The sequence below is a fragment of the Prionailurus viverrinus genome, chromosome D4 (genome assembly GCF_022837055.1).
Source record: "Prionailurus viverrinus isolate Anna chromosome D4, UM_Priviv_1.0, whole genome shotgun sequence".
NCBI lineage: Eukaryota > Metazoa > Chordata > Mammalia > Carnivora > Felidae > Prionailurus > Prionailurus viverrinus.
The window spans coordinates 94,532,860-94,558,906 of record NC_062573.1 but is presented as its reverse complement, the minus strand read 5'-3'; the positions used below and the strand labels follow the sequence as shown (position 1 = coordinate 94,558,906).

General features: G+C 48.1%; 1 protein-coding gene across 9 annotated transcripts in view; it reads right to left on the bottom strand.

Moving 5' to 3' along the window:
• EHMT1 (euchromatic histone lysine methyltransferase 1) overlaps positions 1 to 26,047 on the bottom strand; it is a 152,433-nt gene that overhangs the window by 77,374 nt on the left and 49,012 nt on the right. For 6 of the 9 annotated variants that reach the window (XM_047831537.1, XM_047831539.1, XM_047831540.1 and 3 more), the window contains one exon: positions 7,146 to 7,212. In XM_047831537.1, the coding sequence (XP_047687493.1) occupies positions 7,146 to 7,212 (67 nt within the window). Of the gene's footprint in view, positions 1 to 1,107; positions 1,127 to 7,145; positions 7,213 to 17,022; positions 17,042 to 26,047 lie in introns of those variants that run through there. The other 3 variants (XM_047831541.1, XM_047831538.1, XM_047831542.1) reach the window with 3 other exon arrangements.

Sequence of the window (26,047 nt, the reverse complement as noted above, 5' to 3'; positions counted from 1 at the left end):
CCTGCAGTCCTGCCTTGGGGGACACAGTGTAAAACCAGAAGCACAAGATAAACACTCCTCAAGATTCCAAAATATTACACGGATTTGCATATCCACCAGGAACAAACACACCACTGTAAAATAAAACTGTTTAAAGATAGAAAGGTTTCAGAAGTAGCTTCACAAGAACAAACTTAAAGAAAGTGGGTAATAAACCAGAAAAAGGGCCCTATTTTCAGTATATCAGTCAGAAAGCCCATTACAAACCTCTGGACTACAAGCCTATTCTCTATAAGAGCTCGGTCTCCCAGGACAGTTCTGACAGACCTTGTCTGGGACCAGTTATATATAAATGCCCTTTAATATCAGAAGATCTACAAAGATATGTAACCTCATGGCAGACCAAAGCAGAAAGCCCATGACTACACCATGGATGCAGAAAGAGCTTCGGTCAAGTTCAAGACTCTACCCATCCCAGTCCCTTTACTCCAATAACTCTCACGGGAGACCCCATCATTATGATACTGTCTGTCCCTCTGCCCTAGAGTGTCAGGTCTGCGAGGAGAGTTCTGTCTGTCTATCCACGACATGCCTGGAGACAGAAACAGGGCCTGGGACACAGTATGAGCACGGTAAATACTTCCTAAATGATTACACAACTATAAATTAAGGGTTTTCATTTAAAGTTTATTTCCTTATTTCTGAGAGAGATAGGGAGAGAGAGAATCCCAACCAGGCACCGTGCTGACAGCATGCAGCCGGGCGTGGGGCTCACACCCACAAACTGTGAGATCAAGAGTCGGACACTCAACTGACTGAGCCGCCCAGGTGCCTCTCCACCACCTTATTCTACAATATAGAGGAAAGAACAATTTTCCCCAACACCAAAGTAAATTATGAAAAAGAACAGCAAAGGCACAGGGAGACAGGTTCCCTCCCCTGGAGAAGGGTACCACAGGCCTCTCCACTACCCCACCACAAGAAGAGCTGGGGTGCCTGCTGGTCACAGCAGGGTCGTGGAGAGCAGCCCAAGGGGGCGAGCTGGAGAGAAGGTAGATTTCCCAGGTCACAGCTTAGACCTGCTGGTTCTGAATTTCTGAAGGTGGGCTCCACACATCTGGGCCTCACCGAGACCTCCAGTGGCTCATCCACAAATCTGAGTTTGAGAAACACTTGTCCTAGGAGGTCCGAAAACCTCAAAGCTGACAAGGGAAAACGTAGAGAACAGATCTGTGACCTAGAAACAGGGAAAAGCTTTGTTATTCATCAAAAGCATAAGTTGTAACAGTAACAAGAAAAGATAAATGTGATTACACAGAATGATGTAACAAGATATAGGTATCTGGTCTCTGCCCCTGGCTCCTGACACAGCTCAGGAAGGCACTCTGGATGCGCTCTTGGATGGGGCTGGTCACCAGAAACACAAAGTCACAGTAAGAAGCTTGGACTCCATCCTCCAGAGAGGGGAGAGGGGCTGCAGACGGAGTTAATAATGCATCATGCTTACATGATGACACTGCCACAGAAATCCCTGAACCACGGGGTTCAGAGAGCTTCCAGGTGGGTGAACACACCCACATGGGGAGGACGGTACACCCAGAGAGGGTACCGAAGCTCTGCAGCCCTTCCCCAGTACCCTCTCCTATGCATCACTCCCACTGGGCTGTTCCTGAGTTCTGTAAGTGTTCCAGCAAATTACCAAACTCGAGGAGAGCGTCGTGGGAATCTCCAATTCACAGCCCATCAGTCAAAGTTGTGTGTGCCCTGGGCACCCTCTGCTTAGGACTGGCATCTGAAGCGGGGGCAGCTTTGTGGGACCGAGCCCCTGACCTGTGGGATCAGCCCTGAGTCCAGGGAGACAGTATTGGAACTGAGTTGCTTATGGGACACCCAGCTGGTGTCACAGAGAGCTGGAGACCTGCCTGGTGTGGGAAAGCCCACAGGCATGGTGTTGGCTTGTCTTGAGAGTCCGGTAAAGAAGGGAAGGGCAGTGTTCCTCTCAGAGGTCGGAACGGTAGCTATCTGCCATTGCTACCAGTATCCATCTTTCTAAAGGTTCTGGCCAGAGCCACCAAGCAAGAAAAAGTAACAAAGGGTGTTGGGGTCAGAAAGGAGCAGCAACATTCATTCCTAACTGACATGATCCCATGTAGAAAATCCAAAGTAACCAACAAGTAAGCTGCCAGAACCAAGGCAGAGTTTAGAGAGACTGATTATAGAAATGAAACCTAATCTAAACGGTATACCTTATATAAAAATTAATTCAAAATGGAAAAGAAATGTAAGTGTAAAACTATGAAACTTTTAAGAAAAAAAAAAACTGAAAAAATCTTCAGGATCTAGGGGTAGGCAAGACATCTTACCCTTGACACCAAAGCACAATCCCTAAAAGGAAAAGCAATAAACTAGACTTCATCAAGAGTAAAATTTCTCAAAACTAAACAGCAGCAACTCCAAACAACAAGGAGACGGCGCTTGACAGCCACGGATGGGAATAATTACCAACACAGACAAGGACAGGACATCACCACCGTGCACCGCACTATTGCTGCAGTGGTTCTGGAAAGTTTTGGCAGCTTCTTCCAGAACTAAACACGCACTTAGCACGTGACAGCAAATGTGGTCATGGGCATTTACCCCAGAAAAATGGAAAGCTGCGCCCAAACCAAGATGAACACACATGTTCACAGTGGCTTTACTGAAGCCGATGAGAACTGGAAACAGCCCAGATGTCCTTCAGAGAGTGAAAGGTTAGACAGATGTAGTGCATCCACACCACAGACTCCTACTTCAGAAAAGAAAGGAACAAACTGCTGACATGTGAAGTAACCTGGACAAATCCCCCAGGAAATGATGCTGAGCGAAAAAAGTCAATGCCAGAAGGCAGCACTCAGTACAACCCCATCGACAGAACACTTGTGAAAGGACAAAACCATGGCACTAGGGCCCAGACTCGCAGCCAGGGCGTAAATGCAGGGGGCCATGGGGGAGGAGCCCCTGCACCATGAAGTGCTCTGCATCTGGCAGTGGGAGGGCACACAAACCTACACTGTGATGACGGACCAGGGATAAATGCACACGTATGCGAGTAAAGCCAGGGAACCCGAGGAACCCAATACGCAGATTTTATCGACGTCAATATCCTGGTTGTGCTGTCATTACAGTTATGCAAGATGTCACTACTGGGGGAAACTGGGAAAAGGATACATGGGCTCTCTCTGTATTAGTTCTTATAAATGCATGTGGACCTCAATTACCTCAAAGTTCAGTCACAAAAAGATAAAGTGCAATGGAAAACCGGAAAGTAAAATTTTAGACACACCATTTACAACAGCATAAGCAAATACAGAAGAATCATGGCAACATCTGTACACCAAAAACAGTAACGTGTGGCTAAGAAAATTTTAAGAAAAGTAAAATAAATGGAGATATAAAACGGCTTGTCCATGAAACAGAAGACTCAATATCGAGTCTTACATGTGAGTCAAGGAGCCGAGCTCTGACCCAGTGAAGAAAAGAATTCTCAGTGATGGGCATTCAGCAGAGATCCCGAACAGCTAACACCTTACTAGTAAGACTGAGCTACACCTGCTACCTGAGAAACGTTTCTCACACAACAGCAACAAACCAACTATTAACTGAAGGTTACTCTATTTCAGTGCTAAAAATGCTTACAAACAAACCAGTAAGAGGCCAAATTTGTCTGTGAATTAATCAATCAAGTGCCCTGGAAAAGCCCAACAATCTATTAGGGAACAGGGAGGTAGGGGAGACAACCAAACATAACATCGTGTTCAAGCCACAACAATATTATTCAAAACATCTAATCAAAATCACAAGACCTGTGAAGAAAAAGAGAATCCACAATGGAGAGAAAAGTCAGGCAATGAAACACCCAGACAGCGGCGCCTGGCTGCCTCAGTCAGTGGAGTCTGTGACTCTGGACCCTTGGACTTGTGGGTTTAAGCCCCACATTGGGTGTAGAGATTACTTAAAAATAAAATCTTTAAAACCAAAACCACAAACACCCAGACATGACAGCAATGGTGGAAGCAGACGGTACAGGCATTCCAACAGCTATTCCAGCACTGAACAGCATTTAAGGACAGTAAGAGGCACCAGCACCACAGCCATCCGTCCACACGGACAACTGATTTTCAACAAGAGTGCAAGGACAATTCAACAGGGAAAGAACAGTCCTTTCAACAGATGGTACTGGGACAAGTGGGTATCCATTCACAAAGGAATGAAGCCGCACCCCTATGTCACTCCATGTACAAAAATTAACTCAAAATGGATCAAAGACCTAGCTATAAGAGATAAAATTATAAAGCTCTAAGAAGAAAACACAGGCATAAATCTTTGTGACCTTCTATCAAGCAATGGTTTCTTAAATGTTACACCAAATGCAAAAGGAGCCCAAGAAAAAACAGATAAACTGGATTTCATCAAAATGAAAAACTTCTGTGCTTCAAAGAGACACCATCAAAAAACTGAAAAGACAAGCCACAGAATGGGAGAAAATATTTGCAAACTATATCTGCTAAGAAACTAGTATCTATGATATATAAGGAACTCTGACAATTCAACAATAAAAATCAATAACCAATTTAAAAAGCGGGCAAAGGGGGCGCCTGGGTGGCGCAGTCGGTTAAGCGTCCGACTTCAGCCAGGTCACGATCTCGCGGTCCGTGAGTTCGAGCCCCGCGTCGGGCTCTGGGCTGATGGCTCAGAGCCTGGAGCCTGTTTCTGATTCTGTGTCTCCCTCTCTCTCTGCCCCTCCCCCGTTCATGCTCTGTCTCTCTCTGTCCCAAAAATAAATAAACGTTGAAAAAAAAAAAAATTTAAAAAGCGGGCAAAGGATCTAAATTGATACTCCTCTGAAAACATACAAAGGGCAAATAAGCACATGAAAACATGCTCAGCATCACTAATCATCTGGAAAATACATATCAAAACCACAATCAGACACCAGTTTGTACCCGCCCACTCAGATGGCTATAATCAAAATCACAGCCAGTAACAAGAGCTGACAGGAAGTAGAGGAACTGGACCCCTCCCACACTGCTGGTGTGAGTGTAAAATGTATCCCTGCTGTGGAAATCAGTCTAACAATTCCTCAAAAGGAAGTCAAGACCTTGGCTCAGGCAGGGACAGTGTGTGAGAGAGGAAAATGGCACCTAGCATTATTTATCCACAACTTCTATCAGAAAAGGTCCCAGGAGGGGAGCCGGGGAGGAAAAAAGAAGAGTTGGAGACCGTGGGTGCCCATGAAAGAGGACACTTCAAGGAGTGGAGGGGAGCACAGTACCATGAAGAAACCCTCAGGCAGGTCTTAAGAGATCCCACCTGGATGAGGTCCCCCAAGGCCCAAAGTGAGGGCAGGATGCAGGGCAGGACCACAACCCTCACTCAACCACGCAGGTGCCTGACTGGGTCAGATCTGAACTGGGGGCCCCCCAGAGAGCAGGGTTCCCACTGGGGAGGAAGTGAGGCTTGGAAATGGTCAGAGGAAGCAAAGCAGACACTGCTCAGCTTCCCAACCCACCTTGCTCCCAGGAGCCCCTAGAACTCTACTGGAATCGGAAGCAGCTCTGTTACAAAGGTGTGTCAGTGCAGCACGTCATGCAGAGAAAGACAGCCTGCCCTGTGGCCTGGCCGCCGGAGCACCCGCATTCCACGCTCACCCACGGTGGCCCTTGCTCACGTGAGGCGACTATGTGGATGTGAAAAGGTGTCACAGCAGCTCCTGGACTGCCTGAGAAGCAGACAGGGGCTGCAGCAATGCATGCTGGGTGGCCACGCTGCAGCTCAGGAAGGGCACGGAAGGGCAGCCACCAGCGTCGGCGGCAAGGTGGTACTCGGCAGGCCATCCCACCACCACCGGGATGGCCTGCAAGGCTGCGTCGGGGGCACTCAGAGGCACACCCACCGAGACACGCAGGTCAGTGATGGGCCGCTGCGGGCCAACCTGCGGGGCCCGGTAAGACGGGCCCCTGCTCTCCACTCATCTCTCCTGCCGTGCACACGACAGCAGTCTCACCAGCCACCGCCAGCGCCTCCGCACACCATCGTCTCTACGTTCTCGGGGGAGGGGATAAGCTGCCAGTCTGGCGGCCTGGGTGACTTTGGCCCAGCAGTGCGCCCCGCCTCAGCTCCCCCTCCTCAGAGGAGAGACAGAACCACACAGCACCGGCTGGCATGCGGCCAGAACACCAGGAGCGCTCACGGCAGCCACCAGCTTCAGTGAGGAGGGACAGTGACGATCGTGGGCAGGTTCCTCCTGCGCTAACCTTCCGAGGCTGCTGGAATGATGCCGTGACACGTTGCTCGGCCCCAGTGCCCGTGTGGCAGGCAGTCCAGGGCGGCTCGCCCATCTCCCCTGACAGACAGCCAAACGAAATCCCGTGTCTGCATCGCTCCCGAGCCATCAGCCTCATAAGTGTCCAGCCAGGACGCGGCTCTCCAAAGTGAACTTCTCAGCAGCCCTCACGTGGCTCATGTGTGACACAGCAGGACTCACTTGTCAGAGTCCATTCCATAGCCCTAACCAACAGAGCAGAGTGCCTCCCACCATGGCTCCTCACAGGGCTTCTGCTCTGCAAACGCCCCTTCTTCAGCCTCCCTGCACCTCCTGGCAACTCTGCTGTGTTCCAAGCCTCTAGTTTGACCTTGTCCGGAATGTCACACAAATGGAGTCACAGAGTACATGGCCTGTGGGTTCGGCTTCCTTCACTTAGCAAAACACACTGAGTATCGTCTGTACTGCCGTAAGAACAAAGCTGCCCCTTCTTCTGAGGTGCTGAGCACCGCCCGCCGTGTGCACGCCACAGGCCATGACCAGGTGATGCGCACCTGGGCACTTCCGCTTTGAGCGCTAGAAATGAAGCTGCCATAAACCTCACCACGAGCCTTCTCACTTTCGACTTCCTGGGTGCACTTGAAGATAAGCATCTACCAGGTGTTTGCTTTTCACTCTTGGGTAAAGGCTCCCTTCTCTAGCAGATCTAGGTGTGTGCATTTGTGTCCACCTGGGGATGGGACATGGGAAGCCACGCAGTAACCCAGGTAAAAGCAAAGAAGTTGGGAGCCGGGGACAGGTGAGGAGACACCAGAGTGATGGGTCTTCTGGCCACTTCTCCCGAAGCAGCAAACTGCACCCTTACCTTCCCTCAGCAGCTCTGTTTTCATGCAGCAATCCTGCTTCGTCTCCCCCTTCGCCGGAACTGCCTGCTAAAGAAGAAACAGCCATCAGCCCGGATTCACCCACAGGCAGACTAAGCAATTCGCCAACACGACTTCTCTAGATGGACGTGGTATCTGGATCCTGACAGAAACTCACTGTCAGGTGACTGCACAGTTAGGACATATTCAAACCAGCAGATACCAGTCACCTCCAGGAGGGAGAATGACACTCCGAAAGCAGCCCAAGGAAACTTCTACTTTATCTGCATTTTAGGAGACAGTTTCTTAATAGTAAGAATGTGTTCACGCATCACTTACATAATTAGAAATCTCAAAGGTTTTGACTGTTACTGGAATGCTATAAATTGTATCAAAGTGCATTCTGCTGCTGATAACAATTCAACTAAGTATTTCAAATGAAAACCTACAAAAAGCTACAGAAATGGATAAATCAAGAAAATTCAATAAAAACGTCAATCATTAAATATTTGCTCTACTATGCGGAGGCACGAATTACACAACGTCTCTTGGAATTGTTTTTTAAAAATTCTTGCCTTAGGGAGGGTTAGAGTCTGGCTGGAGAAGCACACACAAAACACTCCTGATGGGGTCCCTGCAGGTGCAGCAGCCGCTGCCGCCACGAGTCCATGGAGAAGCAGAAGGGGCAGACGCAGGCCCCCTCCAGGCCCCCTACTTACAACTTTCAGAAGCTAAGGGCAAAACCCCCAAAACACGTGTCTAACTTCCGTAACACATTCTCCAAAAGACACCACAAAACATTCTCAGAACATTCCTACAGAACCTTGAGGTCCCTGATTTCCCTGAATGCCAAGCATGGCTCCGAAGAGCAGTGGCAGCGCCCCACCCTGTCGCCCTGGACCACCAACCCACCTCAAGTGTGCACAGTAGCCTCCCGCCCTGTGACGTCCCTTCTTCTTCAGTGTTTCCAGAATGTTCCCCCCAGCAGTTCCTAAACAGAGCTGATTTCATCTCCCCAGGTGGACAGGATGAGAGGGGGCGTGAGCATGGCTCAGCTCCCCCTACTGCCCTCCCACCTTCCCCTGGAGCACCACACGTGGCCCCACTGGTGGTTTTCAGAGTCTAAGTAGTGGACCCCCTTCTGTAATCCCTCTTAAACACTCCTGCCACAGGAAGCCAGAATTCGGTGCCAGGCACCAAGTTAAAATCCAGGAACTCAGAGACTTTCTCCCAGAAGGTGGGGAATATGTCCTTGCAGGGAGGGATCAAAGCTGGATGTGTCCCTCCTCAAAGCCCAGGGTCTTCCCAGGTGTTCATCATGGGCAGCAAAGTCTCAGGGCCCAGCCTCTGATCCTCCTTCCACACTCTGACCCCAGCTTCCTGTCCCCGGACCCTGCAGCCTCTCAATAGGCCAATCTCCCCCTTATCAGAAGGCCTCTCCTGGACCCTGCCTCGCCGGCCCCCTGGCACTCACCACCATCAAATATACCATCCAGCCTGTCCGCCCCACCAGCATGCAAACTCTGGCTCCACAGGAGGGGCCTGTCCTGTTCTCTGACATATCCCCGAAGTGTCGGCAATGCCCGGCGTGCAGAAGGAGCCAATGAGCATGTGGCCACAGAACTACTGGGGCCTTTCTAAGAGGACTGAGTAAGAAAGGCCGCTGGGCTTTCCACACAGCTTTACACCTGTGTAGATTCTCTGGAACAGCCTAGAGACCCACAGCCAGCGTCTGCCGCATGAATAAAGGAGGCTGAGTGGTAGCCACTCTAACCCGTGACGGGTGAGGGCAGAGCAGGGCACGGCCAGTGTGAACGTCTGAAAGTCCAAAAGCCCAGGGACTGAGCCCGATGATGAGCTCAGCCCACAACTGAAGCAGGAAGAACAAAAATCTCCCAAATTCAGATGCCCTCTGTATGCTAACAAGAGGGAACATGGCTGTCATCACCTCCTCACAAGAGCCAGCCATCCACAAAATCAACACCAAACCAGGAGAGGGGTGAGGACGGAACACAGAGCCCAAACCAGTGACAAACTCCTGTACTGGCAACAGCAGAACCAAACAGAACTTCAAGCCTGCCTGCGGCTGTGAGAACGGCCGGAGTCTCACAGGAAGAGGATAAGGATGCTGGCTCTAGAGTGCGGGGCAGCAGGGAGGAAAGCAGCTGACAGTTGCACGCACAGCTGACGCTCTGGACACTGCACTGCACGGCCCCGAAGCAAGGACACCTCGGCAGCAACAAGCACACCATGCACAGAATCTTGGTTCCTCTCTACCACTTCCCACCGAGAGGACTGAGGCTCCTGGAAGAGAGAGAACCAATTCCAGGTGAGGGCAAGGAAAGTTCCAGACTCTCAGACTCCTAGAGCATGAGGTGCCGCATCACACCGTTGTCCACCCTCATATCTCTGGCCCCGAGATTTCCTACCAGCTGAGTAGAAGTCTCTCTGTGGGCTAAGTCTTTTGTGGCTACACTGGGGCTGGCACAACACACCCCGGTTGCTGGGCGGACACAGACCTGACATCACCGAGGAGCCACCAGTGAGACAGCTTCACAGGGCTGACTGGCACATGTCTCCATCTTTAATCAACTATCAACATTTAAAAGTAGGAGAGTGTGAGGTGCCTGGGTGGCTCAGTCGGTTGAGCGTCCGACTCTTGATTTCAGCTCAGGTCATGATCTCATGGTTGCGGGATCGAGCTCCAAGTTGGGTTGTGCACTGGGTGTGGAGCCTGCTTGAGATCCACTCTCTCTCCCTCGGTCCCTCCCCCACTCTCGAGCTGTCTTTCTCTCTCAATCTCTCTCAAAAAAAAAAAAAAAAAAAAAAGTAGGAGAGTTTACAAAGAATCTGGGTTTAGAGAGTCTGGGGAAATAAGAAGCCCGGGCAGAGCCCAAGGAAGGGCTCCTGGACTCCCTAACAGAGCCCTTGACCTCTGTATGTGGACCCAGGAAAACCCTCTCCTGCCCCCCTCTAAGCTTACCAGCAGCACCTGATGTCCCTCCCAGGGTCAGGTCTTGGCCAGGCATCTCAGAAAGTAGGCAGGGGGCCACCTAACCCCATCTAATCCCAGCCCCCTGACCTCCTACAGCCCATCCAGGGTCAGACCCAGATGCTCAGGCCTTGCCCCCACTCCCAGCCCATCACAGCTACATCCCAACCACCCACCTCTAGCCTATCCCCACAACCCACTCTCAAATAGAAGTTCTCTGGGGTCCCAAGACCCTTCCAGGGGTCCAAGAGGTCAAAGCTAGCTAGCTTCATTGTAATACTAGGAGCCTACCTGCCTGTTTCACTGTGCTTACTTGGGTACCTTAGGAGCCAAAATGGCAGCACCAAATTAAACTTTTTATTTTTTTAATTTTTATTTATTGATTGATTTATTAACAATTTATTGTCAAGTTAGCTAACATACAGTGTATACAGTGTACTCTTGGCTTCAGGAGTAGATTCCCGTGGTTCATCCCTCACATACAACACACGGTGCTCATCCAAACAAGTGCCCCCTTTAATGCCCGTCTTCCATTTTCCCTGCCCCACCCTCATCACCCCTGAGTTTGTTTTCTGTATTTAAGAGTCTCCTATGGTTTGCCTCCCTCTGTTTGTAACTTATTTTTCCTTCCCTTCCCCTACAGTCTTCTGTTAAGTTTCTCAAATTCCACATACGAGTGAACACATATAATATCTGTCTTTTTCTGACCAAATTAACTCCTAAGTGACTGAGTTCTTCAACGCTATGCACTCAGGGCGGAAAAGCCAACCTCACCTGAGCACGCCCTTGTTGAGGCGGTGCGATGAGCGGTCTCCCCACGGGCCTTCTCGTGAAGGCAGCAGACAAGAGGTAAGCAAGCAGCAATCCAGTCTGCCGGCCGCTCAGGAGAGGCCCGGGGCGGGCGCTGGGCTGAGTGTCACTCACTGGGTGTCTGCATTTGGAAGAACTGGCAAGATCCGTGGCTACGCACGTGTGGATGCAGGCCAAACATGTTCTCAAAATAAACACAGTGAGCCCACGACCTCAAAGAAAAACCAACAGTATGTGTTGCCAATGTTAAAATTCTAGCTTCTGACTGGAAACTAGAATTTGGGTAAATGTGTATCTATCTGCCCCATGAGCTTCACAGCTGCTGGACACTTAAAGACTTTTGATGACAGAAGAGATGTTAATAAGAGAATACAATTTTCTGATCTTGGATGACGAAATGTGCCAACATTTGGAAGATCCCCATAATTTAGCGAGCCAGTGTTTCCCAAATGAGCAGTACCTAATCTTTATTTTTTTTTTATTTTTTTTTAATGCTTATTTATTTTTGAGAGAGACAGAATGCGAGCGGGGGAGGGACAGAGAGCGAGCGAGACACAGAATCCGAAGCAGGCTCCAGGCTCTGAGCTGTCAGCAGCACAGAGCCCGACCCGGGGCTCAAACTCACGAGCTGCGAGGTCATGACCTGAGCCGAAGTCAGATGCTTAACCGACTGAGCCACCCGGCGCCCCAAGCAGTACCTAATCTTTAAAACCACACATGACAGGAAGGTGCACTGAGATGCGAGGCCAACCGTGGGTTTAAACCTCACAGGGAAGGAAGGCCATCGACATTCTGCTTTGCCCCATCAGGTTCTGGCACACTATAGCCAGCAACACATCCGGAATTATCTAAAAGGCTCACGTGTCTACACGAGGCTGGATCTTCCTCACATACTGCAACCAAACAGCAGCACATCCCTGCAGTCAGAAGCCAGACAAGAAAGAGATACACCAACCTGTAAAGCAATGCCACACTTCTGTGGTTTTGTTTTAGAAAATAGTTATTTTTCACAGAAATTATTCACTTTAACATGTAAACAACAGGTTACAGGTTTACTTTTGTTATTTTTAAGTAAATAAGGGTTTTTGTAAAGCTTCAGTTTTCATTTATGTTTTGGTCAATACCAGTAGATAGAACTCACATAAACAAGAGCCCTCTGGGGTCCTAAACAGCTTTTAGGGTTGTTGACTGGCCTTGAGGCCAAGCCATACATCAAGGACACCAAGCCCCCCCACATCAGAGACCTGCTGAAAATGCCTCCAAACCCCCCGGCAAGCCCAAGGCCAGGCATGGCAGGACAGGCCTCCCCGGATCACTCACGAATATACCTACAAACCACCTGTGTCCTGTCCCCACTGTCAGCCACATGTCCCAGCCATGAAATTAAGATTCATGACTTCTTCCCCCAAAAAACTCTGTTTTAAGAATATTACATAACACACTTTCAAACAATACCAGAAGTATCCACTATTCTGCTCTGCATCTATTCGGATGCATTCAGGAACTCTTCTGATGAGCACTAACCATCACTCCAGGCCCCAGAGAAGCCTCAGAGCCCAAAACAAGACCCCAACATCTCTGCCTTGTCTGCAGCTCTTACTTTTAGAATCCAAGCATCCTCCCTGCTCATTACTCTGAGTGACCACTGACAATGGCACAGGGCAGAGAAGGAAGGAAAGGGGAGTGTGGAGGAGGAGGAGGAGGAGGAGGAGGAGGAGGGGAGGAGGAGGAGGAGGAGGGGAGGAGGAGGAGGAGGAGGAAGAGGGGAGGAGGAGGGGGGGAGGAGGAGGGGGGAAGGAGGAGGGGGGGAAGGAGGAGGGGGGAAGGAGGAGGGGGGGAAGGAGGAGGGGGGGAAGGAGGAGGGGGAGGAGGAATAGGAGGGGGAGAAGGAGGGGAGGAGAAGAAGGGGGGAGGAGGAGGGGGGGGGAGGAGGCAGCGGCTGCGGCCCAGAGGGCGGACTCCCACCCTGCACGTTCTTCTCTTCCTCACCCTTCGCCTGCCTCAACGAGGCTGCCTGGGGACCTGCGGTGAAACAGGAGCTAAGAAGCAGGCCCAAAACTGCAGCACTAACAGCTCCCTCACCCACTGACCCAGACTCCCATCCAACTTCACGGCCTACGACAAATTCCGAGTTAGAGCAGCACCGTAACGGCCCACAGGCTGAAGCGCCCCTGCGGGAGGGGGAAGCACCGCACAAAGTCTGTCCAGTATGCGATCAGAACGGACTATAAACCACAGCAATGGACCAAACGTTTTGGGAAAGGCACACCAGAATAATGGAGTCCACTCTGCATGCACTTTATGTGCTAGAGTTAGAGCTGAACTTCTAGAAAATGACATTCTGCCCTTTGAATGTCCATCTGATACACTGAAGCACTGCTGTGGATGGAGAAAAAAAAGAAGGAAAATTGTCCAGTCTGTGAAGTTTTTGCCCTTAAATACAAGTTGGTAGATTACGATATAAACAAAAATCTAGGAGAAAAATGTGTCCCGGGGGTGACGCAGAACCTGACTCGTGCTGGAGTTACAAGGTGAAGTGCACTTCCAGCTACAGGTGTCCATTACATTTAGAGTTCAGGGATATGACAAATCAATTTGTTTAGTGTAAGCACGTTTACCTGAACTTCAAATGTAACTGGGCATCCTGGGTTTTTTATTTGCTGAATTTGGCAACCATGAACGGAGTCTATAAAAGTCAGCAAAAGACAAAAGGGCGCTAAGTTTCAATAATTCTGAAGTGGCAATGTTGACATTAAAAAAAAATTGTTTTTTATTTTTTTTAATGTTTATTTATTTTTGAGAAAGAGAGACAGAGTGCAAGCCGGGGAGGGGCAGAGAGAGAGGGAGACACAGAATCCAAGCAGGCTCTGGGATTTGAGCTGTCAGCACAGAGCCTGATGAAGGGCTTGAACCTACCAACTGGGAGATCATGACCTGAGCTGAAGTCGGACACTTAACCAACTGAACCATCCAGGCACCCTGCAATGTTGACATTTTAATTTTTTTTTAATTTTTTTAAGTTTATTTATTTTGAGAGAGACAGCGTGAGCACGGGAGGGGCAGACAGAGAGAGAGAGAGAGAGAGAGAGAGAGAGAAACCGAAGCAGGCTCTGCACTGCCACAGCAGAGCCCAACATGGGGCTCAAACTCACGAAACTGTGAGATCATGACCTGAGCCAAAACCGAGAATCAGATGCTTAACCGACTGAGCCACCCAGGCACCCCAGTGTTGACATTTTTAAAAGGCAATATTCTCTGCCCTGTGAAATCATATTCCTGAGAAGAAAAATAATTTTTTTTTTTTTTAGAGAAAGAGAGAGAGAGAGAGAGAGAGAGAGAGAGAGAGAGAGACGGCACAAGTGAGCGAGGGGCAGAGAGAAGGGGGCTCACCCAAAGTGGGGCTCGTGTTCACCCAGTTCACCCAACGTGGCACTCAAACTCACAAGCCGTAAGATCACGACCTGAGCCAAAACCAGATGCTTAAAGACTGAGCCACCCAGGTGCCCCAGAAAAAGAATTATTAATGAAACAATTTCTCTGTAAGACAAAAGAACACAGAAGAAAATAAAACACAGAGGAAAAAACCCAAAGGCATTATAAAATCTTACTCCAGGGCCTTCAGATACCCTAATTTAATCCCACTCCAGCACTCTATCAGATGCCCAGAGCCGCAAGGCCCCCACCCTACCCCCATCTCTGGCCTGCCTCCCCTGTGCCTCAGTCTAGACTCTGCCAGCCTTACAGACACAGGATGGTCCCAGTATGATCTGCACAGGGGAACGACTGTGACCTCACCACCCACTCACACCTACCTTAAACCCTGCACGGCACATTTTATGCAGCCAAGATGCCTCTACTCCACAAAAACCAGAAGCAACCTCAGCACAGTCAGGCAACCAATTCTAACTACACAATACTACAGAGTATTTCTGAAGAAAAACACTCAGTTGTTTGTTTTTAAAGGTAACAAGAGAGGTATCTGGGTGGCTCACAGTCAGTTAAGTGTCCCACTTTGGCGCAGGTTCTGATCTTGTGGTTCACGAGTTCAAGCCCCACATCAGGCTCTGTGCTGACAGTTCCGAGCCTGCAGCCTGCTTTGGGTTCTGTGTCTCTCTCTACCCGTCTCCCACTTGTGCTCTGTCTCTCTCTCTCTCAAAAATAAATAAAACCATTAAAAAAAATTTAAAGTTAACAAGAAAAGAGGGCACAGGAGGAAGATGCCCAGATGTAAAGACCACAACAGTAGTATCTACTGTATTTTTTTAATGTTTGTTTGTTTGTTTATTTATTTATTTTGAGAGAGAGAAAGCACAAGCAGGCAAGGGGCAGAGAGAGAGAGAGAGAGAGAGAGAGAGAGAGGGAATCCTAAGCAGGCTCCATGCTCAGTGCAGAGCCCGACTCAGGGCTCTATCTCATGAACCACGAGATCATGACCTGAGCCAAAATCAGGAGGTGGACACTTAACTGGAGGAAGCCACCCAGGCGCCCCCTTCTTTTCATTTTTAAATGTGGTACAAGACAGAAAGAAGACAGTGCTGCCATTTTTACCCCACATCAGAATGTGTGTGGACATAATCTAGGTTTCAGCTAGGTTTTTCTTCATGATCAAAAGAAAAAATCTTGGGGTGCCTGGGTGGTTCAGTCAGTTCAGCATCTGACTTTGGCTCAGGCCACAATCTTGTAGTTCCTGAGTTCAAGGCCCGTGTCAGGCTCTGAGCTAATAGCACAGAGCCTGCTTCGGATCCTCTGTCTCCCTCTCCCCCTGACACCTCCCTCCCCTGCTCATGCTCTCTCCCTCAAAAATAAACATTAGAGGGGCGCCTGGGTGGCGCAGTCGGTTAAGCGTCCGACTTCAGCCAGGTCACGATCTCGCGGTCCGTGAGTTCGAGCCCCGCGTCAGGCTCTGGGCTGATGGCTCGGAGCCTGGAGCCTGTTTCCGATTCTGTGTCTCCCTCTCTCTCTGCCCCTCCCCCGTTCATGCTCTGTCTCTCTCTGTCCCAAAAATAAAATAAAACGTTGAAAAAAAAAATTTAAAAAAAAAAAATAAATAAACATTAGAAAAAAAGGAAAGAAAAGAAAAAAATCTCTTACGAGTCTGTACAGTACCGTCACTTTATGTGATATAACCATAAAATAAGCATATAATGATCACTTACAACTTAAATAACACAATATGTAAATAAAATAAAGGCAACCCCCTTGTGACACTTTAAATTAAATGCATTTTCCTCTCAGGGCAGACCGGGGTCTCCCCACTCTGCCCCTCAGTCAGCACAGCTTTTCATCCACAGAAGGTGTTTCTCCATTGTCAATGGACGTGAAATGGCTGCATCAAACATAATTCATCATGATACAGTTAACTTCAACTTTACTACATTTGATTTCAGATAGTTTTTAAGAAGACAGTTTCTGCTATGCATACAGTATAAATTAAGACGGTTAAGATTTTGTGTAGAACCTTCGTTACTTTTCCATGCAAGAGTACGACCCATCACTTGTGTTTTATTTACTGTCAGCTCCTGTTTTATTTATAGTGAGCCTCCTCATCGGCACCCGTGCGGGTTCACCTGCAAGGCGAAGTGCCTGCCCCCACGGGTGAAGAGCCTCGGGCACAAGGTTAGGAACGTGCCCAAGGCCAGGCAGCATACCCTGTAGGTGAGGTAACAAACCCAGTTTCCCAGGGTTTGGAAAGGCTCAACCTCCCAGGTACCTGCCCCGTCGGGTTTCTACCACACTGCTGATTTGTTTTCTTTTTGTAAAATAAACAATGGCTGTTGGAGAAAGATCACAGAAACTCTGACATCACCCCTTCGAAAGTTCCTAAAATTCAAAGACAAATAAGGGCTGGACCAAATTTTGGATAATCTGTAAGTATTTAAATAGTTTTATCCATTTAAACTATAAAGATATCGGCAGAAAGAACCATGACACTGTGTCAGCTCTAAATCCGGACGGGCCTTTGGCTCATGAGAAGGAAAGCCTCCACTGCTCCATGGCAGCCTGTGAACCCAGGAAGGGCCGGCCAAGGACCCCCAGCGCCAGCCCAGGCTCAGCCCACCTCATCGGTAGCCAGTTACCTCTCAACAGATCAGACCAATGGTGTCCACATCACGAGGACAGCCAGGAACCACGGTAATGATAGTTCTGGACCAGCCCCGCCGAGTCTCCACACTGCCAGCGGTGCAGCCAACCCCGGATGGTGGAAGCTTGGCCGGCCTCTACTCAGGCGGAACCACAACAAACGGGGGCTGGGAGCGCAGAGTAGTCTGAAAGGAAAACTTAAGAGGGAAAAAAGAGAATCATCTATCTCAGGGCCCTTTGGCTCACTTTTCCAGAGAGCTCTGTTCTCTCAGGTGACCTAAATTAGTGAAGCCCAATTGTAACGTGGCTTTCTCCACAAAGATGCAGCCATGCGGACTCCTGTGGAAAGAAGATCTTCCCCCACATTCATTCCAACTCCCCCAATGATCCAATGGGAAAACTCCAGTCTCAACAATAAGGATCTAACCACAAAAAGTATCCTTATTTATGACAGTAAGGGTGAAACCCTTAAAGTCATCAGAAATTTAAAACTGCTTCCAAATACTCTAACCTCTGAAGTGGAGTGGGGGTCCACCGGACAACAGACCAGCCCCACGGCTAGCACACACAGGCCAGGCCAGACCAAACCTACAGGGAGCAGCACATGTGGACAAACATTTCCTGACAGCCGGCTCCATGACTCAGCCATACAAATACGGAAGCCAACGTGGAACCAACCTGCCACACAGATCTCAGACCCTGCTGTGTGTGCATGGAGCCAGTGCTCTGGTCTGATCTTGGACCTGAAAGCTGTTCCCCCTGCCCTGGCAGCACCAGCATTTCCAAGGCCACAGCCATCTCACAGATAAGCTCCCTCCCTTCTCAGGGCTCAAGCCACCCTGGACCCATGTATCCACGTTATTCGGAACTCCTATTTTAAGCACAGATGTTGAGAAGGTTACTCTTTAACAACTACTACTACTACTACTACTACTACTACACACACACACACACACACACACACACACACACACACACCCCTTAAGTTTGAAAAGAGTCAAAGCCATTCCAAAAATAATTTGAGAGAAGGTGACCAACATGGCAGCCCACAGAGGAGCCTGGTAAAGATGTGCCCACACTACAGGGGGAGGAGGGAGGGAGTCCATGTCCTCCCACGAAACTGCCATCTCCTCAATGCAGCCTCAAAGCACCCTTACCCTCGTGTTTTGCGGGGTGTGCCAGATTTCACATATTATCTACTGGAGCTGTAAAGATACCCAACAATGGTGAAATACTAAGAAAAAGGAAGGGAAAATCCTCTCTAAACACGTAAGTGCATGCTTGCTGGACTCTGTGGTTCCATGGGTGATCGTGCTTTCACATTTCACAGCTAGGAGGCCAATGGAAAGAAAAGCCCTTCTCCTCCAACAAAGAGCACACTGCTCACGGCTCACAGGCTTTCCTGACTCGGCCGCTGGAGGCAACCTGCAGCATCCGACACAAAGGGGAAAGAGGACTTCTCTCCCCAAGGGTGGAGATGTCATGGCTCTAGCCACCTTAGGAGAAATGCTAATTCTGACCTGCCATTTGTTCCTCTCTCCTTTAGGACTCTGCCCAAGATCTGGACCCAGAGACTGCGTCCTCTCCTCGAGAACTGCATCAGGGCCAGCGCAACACTGTCAACACCAAATGGATTCCCAAAGATGGGATGCGTCTTCTGTCCAGGAAACTTGTGAGATGTAGAGTGCTATCTGCTCACCCCCTAATTTTCAACTATTTTCCACATACCAATTTCACTAGCTAATTATCAAAAGGGGTGGGGAGAAAAAGAATGAATCCTTTCAATATCTGATAGATTTCCTTTTCCCTCTTTTGTCTTTTTGTTTTTTCCCTTTGGCAGCAAAAGGAGTTAGTTCCTAATTTTGGAAAATACAATTACTATCCAAAGTAGCCCCAGAAATTACATTTAAGGGACTGTGAAATATCAGAACAGACTCCCTTTCCATCTGCTATTTAACCCTTAATTGGCTTCTCTGCAAAGGAAAAAACCAAAGGCGCTACGTGCTTGCTGCTCCCTTGACCTAGGCTAGGCTTGGCTATTGTAGTTTTCCAAAGATGGCCAGACCAATGTGCACACAACCCTACACACCTCTCTAACAAGGTGATGCTGACATTCCTCCATGAGAGGTGGGCTGTGTTCCTTCGCCTTTAAGAAGATGGCCTTTTGTGACAGCCTAGACCTGAGACTGTGGCTAAAGTGAGCTCCATGGTGCGTGAGGCCAGGTCACAAATGCCCTGAGGACCCCAGAGCTGTGGCCACCTGTGGGCGTTCCAACCAGCAGCCCACACAAAAAGCACACACCACCAGAAGTGCAAGCCATCCCCAGTGCCTGAGGCTTCCAGCTGAGGCCCCAGGCTCATGGACCAGAAAAAAGCCATCACCCCCCCACACACACTGCCCTGTCTGAACTGCCAGCCCCATGAAGGATAACAAGTGATCACTGTTGTCTTTAGGCACTATGTTTCAGGGTAGTGTGCTAAGCATTAACAGACAACTCAAACAGTGCCCTTGTCCTTTGTGTCCCTTCCAGGCCACAGCAAACACAGCCCTGGGCCTGGGACCCACAACAGAGGTCAGACCCCCATAGAACGTGATTTCCAGAGAAGACACAGCAAGCTGAGAAATGAAACAGGTGCGTGGACACCTGTGGGGAAAGCACGGCCTCTCCCACTCTGAACCGTGGCTCCACAGCCCCCTAAGCTTCCATGAGTTAAAGCATGCTATCTGAACCCTTTCTGGTCTGTGGAGGGAAACAAAAACAAAAGCCAGCCACACACCCAGAACAATCTCCCAAGATATAACCGGCTAAGTGCTGGGCTATAGCAGGTGTCTGTTCTGAGGGCATAAACCAGGGAATGGGGGTCACACAATGTTTACTTTCAGTCTGACTTTCCACACGGTGAAGATATCTACACATACTTACCACCATAAATATGCTGATTTCTTCTTTTATACGTCAGTCTCTTGTGAATTTGGATAGTATGATCATCACAATTTGGTTTACTGACAAAATCAAGTTTCCAGACCTGCAAAGGTGACACTTGCTTCCCATGGGGACCTTCTGCCTGGTTCTCACACTGACAGGTCCCACCCTACACAGCAGTGCAGGGGGTTCTCTACCCGGCTAAGCAGAAAACCAGTGGTGGGTCTGGGTACACCTAGTGCCATTAGATGCTCATGGGGCACACAACTCAACACGACACCAGGAAGACTCACAATCTTTGACATTGGAAAACATCTACTCCATCTCTCCTACTTTAACTCAGACTAAATTAAAATGAAAATGGACTCCATTAGAAATGAGGATGTCTTTGAGGCGCCTGAGTGGCTCAGTTGGTTAAGTGTCAGACTTCGGCTCAGGTCATGATCTCGCGGTCTGTGGGTTCGAGCCCCGCGTCAGGCTCTGTGCTGACAGCTCAGAGCCTGGAGCCTGCTTCAGATTCTGTGTCTCCCCCTCTCTCTGACCCTCCCCCGGCTCACACACTCTCTCTCTCTCTCTCTCTCAAAATAAAGACACACACAAAAAAAATTAAAAAAAAAAAAAAAGAAATGAGGATGTCTCACTGGCAGAAAGGCACAGAGTGGAGACAACGGGGCCACCAGGATGCAGCAATCAGCTGTGCGCTAACACAGGCCTGTCCACCAGCTACATGCGCATGTACCACGGTGACTCAACAGTGAGAGTAACCTTACAAGGCCAGAGTAACTCAGTTCCACTCCAAAGATCTAGCTCTTAGTTCCTCAGTTTCAACCAAGTTTTTCCTAATATAAAACCATCACGAAGGGAAATCACTCAACATGATGTCATTTGTTATACCCTTAGGTTATCAATATAAAAAACAAAATGAGCAACGTGGCTCAAAAATACAGTCGTCCTGGGGCGCCTGGGTGGCGCAGTCGGTTAAGCGTCCAACTTCAGCCAGGTCACGATCTCACGGTCCATGAGTTCGAGCCCCGCGTCGGGCTCTGGGCTGATGGCTCAGAGCCTGGAGCCTGTTTCCGATTCTGTGTCTCCCTCTCTCTCCGCCCCTCCCCCGTTCATGCTCTGTCTCTCTCTGTCCCAAAAATAAAATAAACGTTGAAAAAAAAAATTAAAAAAAAAAAAAAAAATACAGTCGTCCTAACAAACTCAGTAACAGAAATCCACAATGTGGGACATTCTGCAAGACCACTGACATAGCTTCCTCATCGCAAAAGATGAAAGATATTAGCAGAGGTAATGATTGCAGATATCAAATATAACAACCAAATGCAAAGTGTGGATTCTGTTAGGATCCTAATTTAAACCAACCAACCATAAAATGACATTTTGACATAATCGGAGGGTGATTTTAAAATAGATGTCATCAAGCAATTACTTCAAATTTTGTTAGGTGTGAAAACAACACTGTGGTTATGTAAGGATGCCTTCTGCGTTTTTAAAAGGTACGTCCTCTGAGTTGAGAAGTGGAAGTTTCGCGGCCTCTATGGTGTGCTCCAAAATACCACAGCAACAAAAAAAAAGGAAAAGGAAGAGAAGGAACGAACAAGATAGGAACCATGTGGCAAAATCTTGACCATGATCATGGAATTTTAAGTCGTCTACTTTGCACATGATGGAAACTTAAATTCTTCATAAAATCCTAAAGAAAAACTAGTTCTAAACTACAGATGACATCTGAGTGTCCTGCAGCGCTCAACATACAGCCCACAGCAGGCCTGACACCCTCACACAATTCAAGCTCAGCTCTCTGCTGACCAGGCATGGTACCTTGCTGCCTTACTTTCCTCTTGACCAAATGGGTACAACTACCCAAAACCCAGCTCAGAGGGCTCAGGAAGCTGCAGAACGTTCAAAACGGTGGGCAACACACAATAAATTCAGGCCACTTTTACTGCTCGATGTACTTAGTACATACATCATAAAGATATTTCTAGGATCTGCCATGTGCCAGACATAAACTGGTCACTCATTCCCCAAAGTCAACTGTTCAAACGCAAGCGTGTCTCAAGCTGGCCCCAGCCCCAGCGGATTCTGTGCACCCTATCTGCCCCAGTGATTAGTCACCACACTCCTCTCTTCTCTCCATCCATGCCCTACAAGAGCAGCAGCTATTTTCCTTTTCCAAAGATCCCATTACTGCCATGCTCAAAAGCTATGAAGGACCAGTTCCCAAAAGGGTGGGTCTGGCCCCACTACTCGGACCATCTCAGGGAGGGGCTGCCACACTCTCCCCCGGCTCTCTAATGTCACACTTCTCTTAAGACTCCCCACGAGTCGGGGCGCCTGGGTGGCGCAGTCGGTTAAGTGTCCGACTTCAGCCAGGTCACGATCTCGCGGTCCGTGAGTTCGAGCCCCGCGTCAGGCTCTGGGCTGATGGCTCGGAGCCTGGAGCCTGTTTCCGATTCTGTGTCTCCCTCTCTCTCTGCCCCTCCCCCGTTCATGCTCTGTCTCTCTCCCAAAAATAAATAAACGTTGAAAAAAAAATTAAAAAAAAAAAAAAAAAAAAAGACTCCCCACGAGTCTTCAATACCACACCCTCTTTTGAAAGAGGCCATGGTCCAGTCCACACATGTCCACTCCCTCGTCACCAGCTTTGAGGCCAGCCCCTCCCCAAGTACTCATAGACCTCACTTAACTGGAGTCCAAGAGCATCACTCACTGCCAATACACACAGCAGGGGCACAATCAAGTCAGTGTACAAGCTCATGACTCTTTCCCAGACACAAAACACGCATATAAAAAAATGTCTTCTGGGGCACCTGGGTGGCTCAGTTGGTTGAGCGTTCAACTTTCTGGCTCAGGTCATGCGTGATCTTGTGGTTCGCGGGTTCGCACTCTACATTGGACTCGCTGCTGTCACAGTGCAGAGCCTGGAGCCTGCTTCGGATCCTCTATCCCCGGCTCTCTCTGCCTCTCCCCCACTCGCGCTCTCTCAAAAATAAATAAAACATTAAGAAAAAAAATTTTTTTAATGTTTTCTTACTTTTTACTATTGTAAGAACTCCCTTCTAAAGTAAAAAAGATTGATTAGAAAAAAACCATCTGACTCTAGATTTCAGCTCAGGTCATGATCCATGCGGACAGTGTGGAGCCTGATTAAGATTCTCTCTCTCTGCCCCTCTACCCTGCTAGTACACACACTCTCTGAAATAAAAAATTAGAAGTAAATAAACAAATAAATAAATAAATAATAAAGGAAATACTCAAAGGTACATATAAATATACTTTATGAATACCAATAAAGGAGACCTTCCCCTGACAATATTTTGGCACCTTGACCAGTATCGGCCTACTGTTTCCTGTAATTCCCATTTTATCCCTTTTCCAAATTCTTCCACAGTCCAGTCAACTTTCTCATCAGCTCTGCCTACTTTGCACTTCAACAGAATCAGCAACTTCCCATGGATTTTTAGTAAACTGTGCTTCATTTCTATTTCAGGAAACAAGAACCATTTTAAAAGCTCCTGTATTGAAGGAGTAAGGGAACAAAATGACCAGAGCCAAGGAGGCACAGAGCCATGATCTCTGACCGGAGGGGACGAGGCTGGGAGGTGGCACCCACTTCACATTGACTGGGACAGCCGTGGTCAAAAAGATGAGCCAAAACAAAAACAAGTGCTGGCAAGGATGTGGAGAAGCTGAAACCCTCACGCGTTGCTGGCGGAAATGCAAAATGACGTGGCTACTGTGGAAAACGGTTTGGTGGTTCCTCAGAAAGTTAAAGAAAGAATTCCCACATGACTCAGCGATTTACTCCTGGGTGTACACTCCAAAGACTGAAAAGAGACACTCAAACAGATGCTTGTACACAAACATTCAGAGCAGCACTATTCACAACAGTCACAAGATGGAAAAAACTCACATGTTCATCAGCAGATGAATAAACAAAATGTGGTCTATGCAGACGAGGGAAGATTACTCAGCCAGAAAAAGAAATGAGGCTCTGCCACAGGCCATCGCGCAGATGAACCTTGAGAACGTGACGCAGAGCGAGATGCACCAGGCACAAAATGACAAATCAGTCTACTTACATGAAACACCTACTTTAGGCAAATTCATAGAGACAAAAAAAGGAAAGGAGAGTTACTGCTTAATAAGTACAGAGTTTCTGCTTGGGGTGGCAAGAATGTTTTACAAACAGGCAATGATGATGGTCACACAACACCGTAAACATACTTGTGCCACCAAAAGTAGGCTTAAAAATGGCTGAGGGGCACCTGGGTAGCTCAGCCGGTTAAGCTTCTGCTCTTGATTTCGGCTCAGGTCCTGATCTCAAGGTTAGTGAGTCTGAGCCCCGAACTGGAATTCTCTCTCTCCCCCTCTCTCTGCCCCTCCACTGCTCACACATGCTCTCTCTCCCTCAAAAATAAATAAACTTTAAAAAATGGCTGAAATGATAAGACTTATGTTTAAGCATATTTTACCACAATAAAAAAGAAAGACGCGGAAAAAGATTGAGGGGTGTGCCAGGATAACTCTACCTATACAATCAGGGATTCTTTAACAAAGTCAATGCAAGTCTTAGAAAGGACTCCTTTACAAGGAGAGATGTAATGTGTATACAATACAAAATCAGAATATAACATATAACACTTATGTATTTAAAAATGAGATTACCATATCAGTGTTGAAAGCAGGACATCATAAACTACACTGTTTAAAAGAGATACATCAGTCTGACGTGGATAGCTGGATTACGGCTGTCGGAGTGGTAGGGCATCTGGCGGGCAACCTAATCTCAAATGGCTCATGAAAAAAAATCTCTTTTATCATACTTGCAACTTTCCTTACATTAAGTTTGAAAGTATTTCAAAAGAAGAAGAAAAGCAGTTCTATAGACAGAGAAAACACAACACCTACAAAGACTGACTACACGGTTTTGGTGGGCTCGAATACATCTGCATAAAACTCCCTAAGAGAGAAATCTGAAGGGATGTGTATCAAATCATCGTAGAAGCTGTGGGGACACTGTCGAGTAAGAAAGGGACACACAGGGACACATAGGGCAGATCCTGCCTGAACAGGATTTGATCTTCAAAAGGAAAATTCCTACATTATTGCACGATTTTACATTTTTAATTTAAGTAAAGGAAATGAATTGGGGGAGTTAGGTGAAAACTACAAAGCATATACTGTAACATTTGCATATAACTTTCCAAACATTTTTCTGTGCAAATACACTCACGAAGGTACAACTAATACAGACTACGTAAACGGGTAGTAAATTTTTCCCTTAACTACTGGGAGCAAATGAATTCATGCCGTCACAGCACAGGCTGCAGCAGCAGATCCCTAGCATGCACTGAGCTCTCCCCACACACAGGACCCAACTAAGAGACACGCAGGGCATCTATGACATCTCAGCATCATAAACAGCCTTGAAGTGAACACCTTCACTTAATACACTCCTTTGCATGTAGTTCCCCATAAATTTCTCCAAGAATGCCGTAAAAGAAAGGGGAAAAGAAAAGAAAAGAAAAGAAAAGAAAAGAAAAGAAAAGAAGGGACAGAGCTAGAAATTAAAGCTACACTTTCCCTTACACAAATGATGTGCTAAATGTCTCAGCGGGGCTCTTAAACAGAGGTGGTGTTTTTTTCCTTCTTAAGACTCAAACACTAAAAACATTTTGGAAAACAACTCCCTATCCTTCTCATGTCTGTTTGTGGTAAATCTAGGGTTCAATCTCAACTGTAAGAGAAAGGAACCTTTCCCCTGGCCCAACCCCACTTTACCAAGAAACCAGCAATGTGAGGCCTGGCTGCATGGCTCTGTCTGTCCCAGACACAGAACAGGTCTTAGCAGGCGGGGTCTACACACCTAAGGAGCTGCCAACAGAGCCGAGTCAGAGAAGACATGAAGCACTGAAGTGATCAGAAGCCCTTCCTGCCAGCCAACCTCAAGGCGCACATCACTGAATGTTATTGTTTGTAGACCAATTAAGGAGCTACCGAGTTGATTCCTAACACCCTAAGTGACAGAAGCACAAAGGCAGACGAACCTCCGCTGTTTTCCAAGCCAGCTAACTCTCCTACCAGC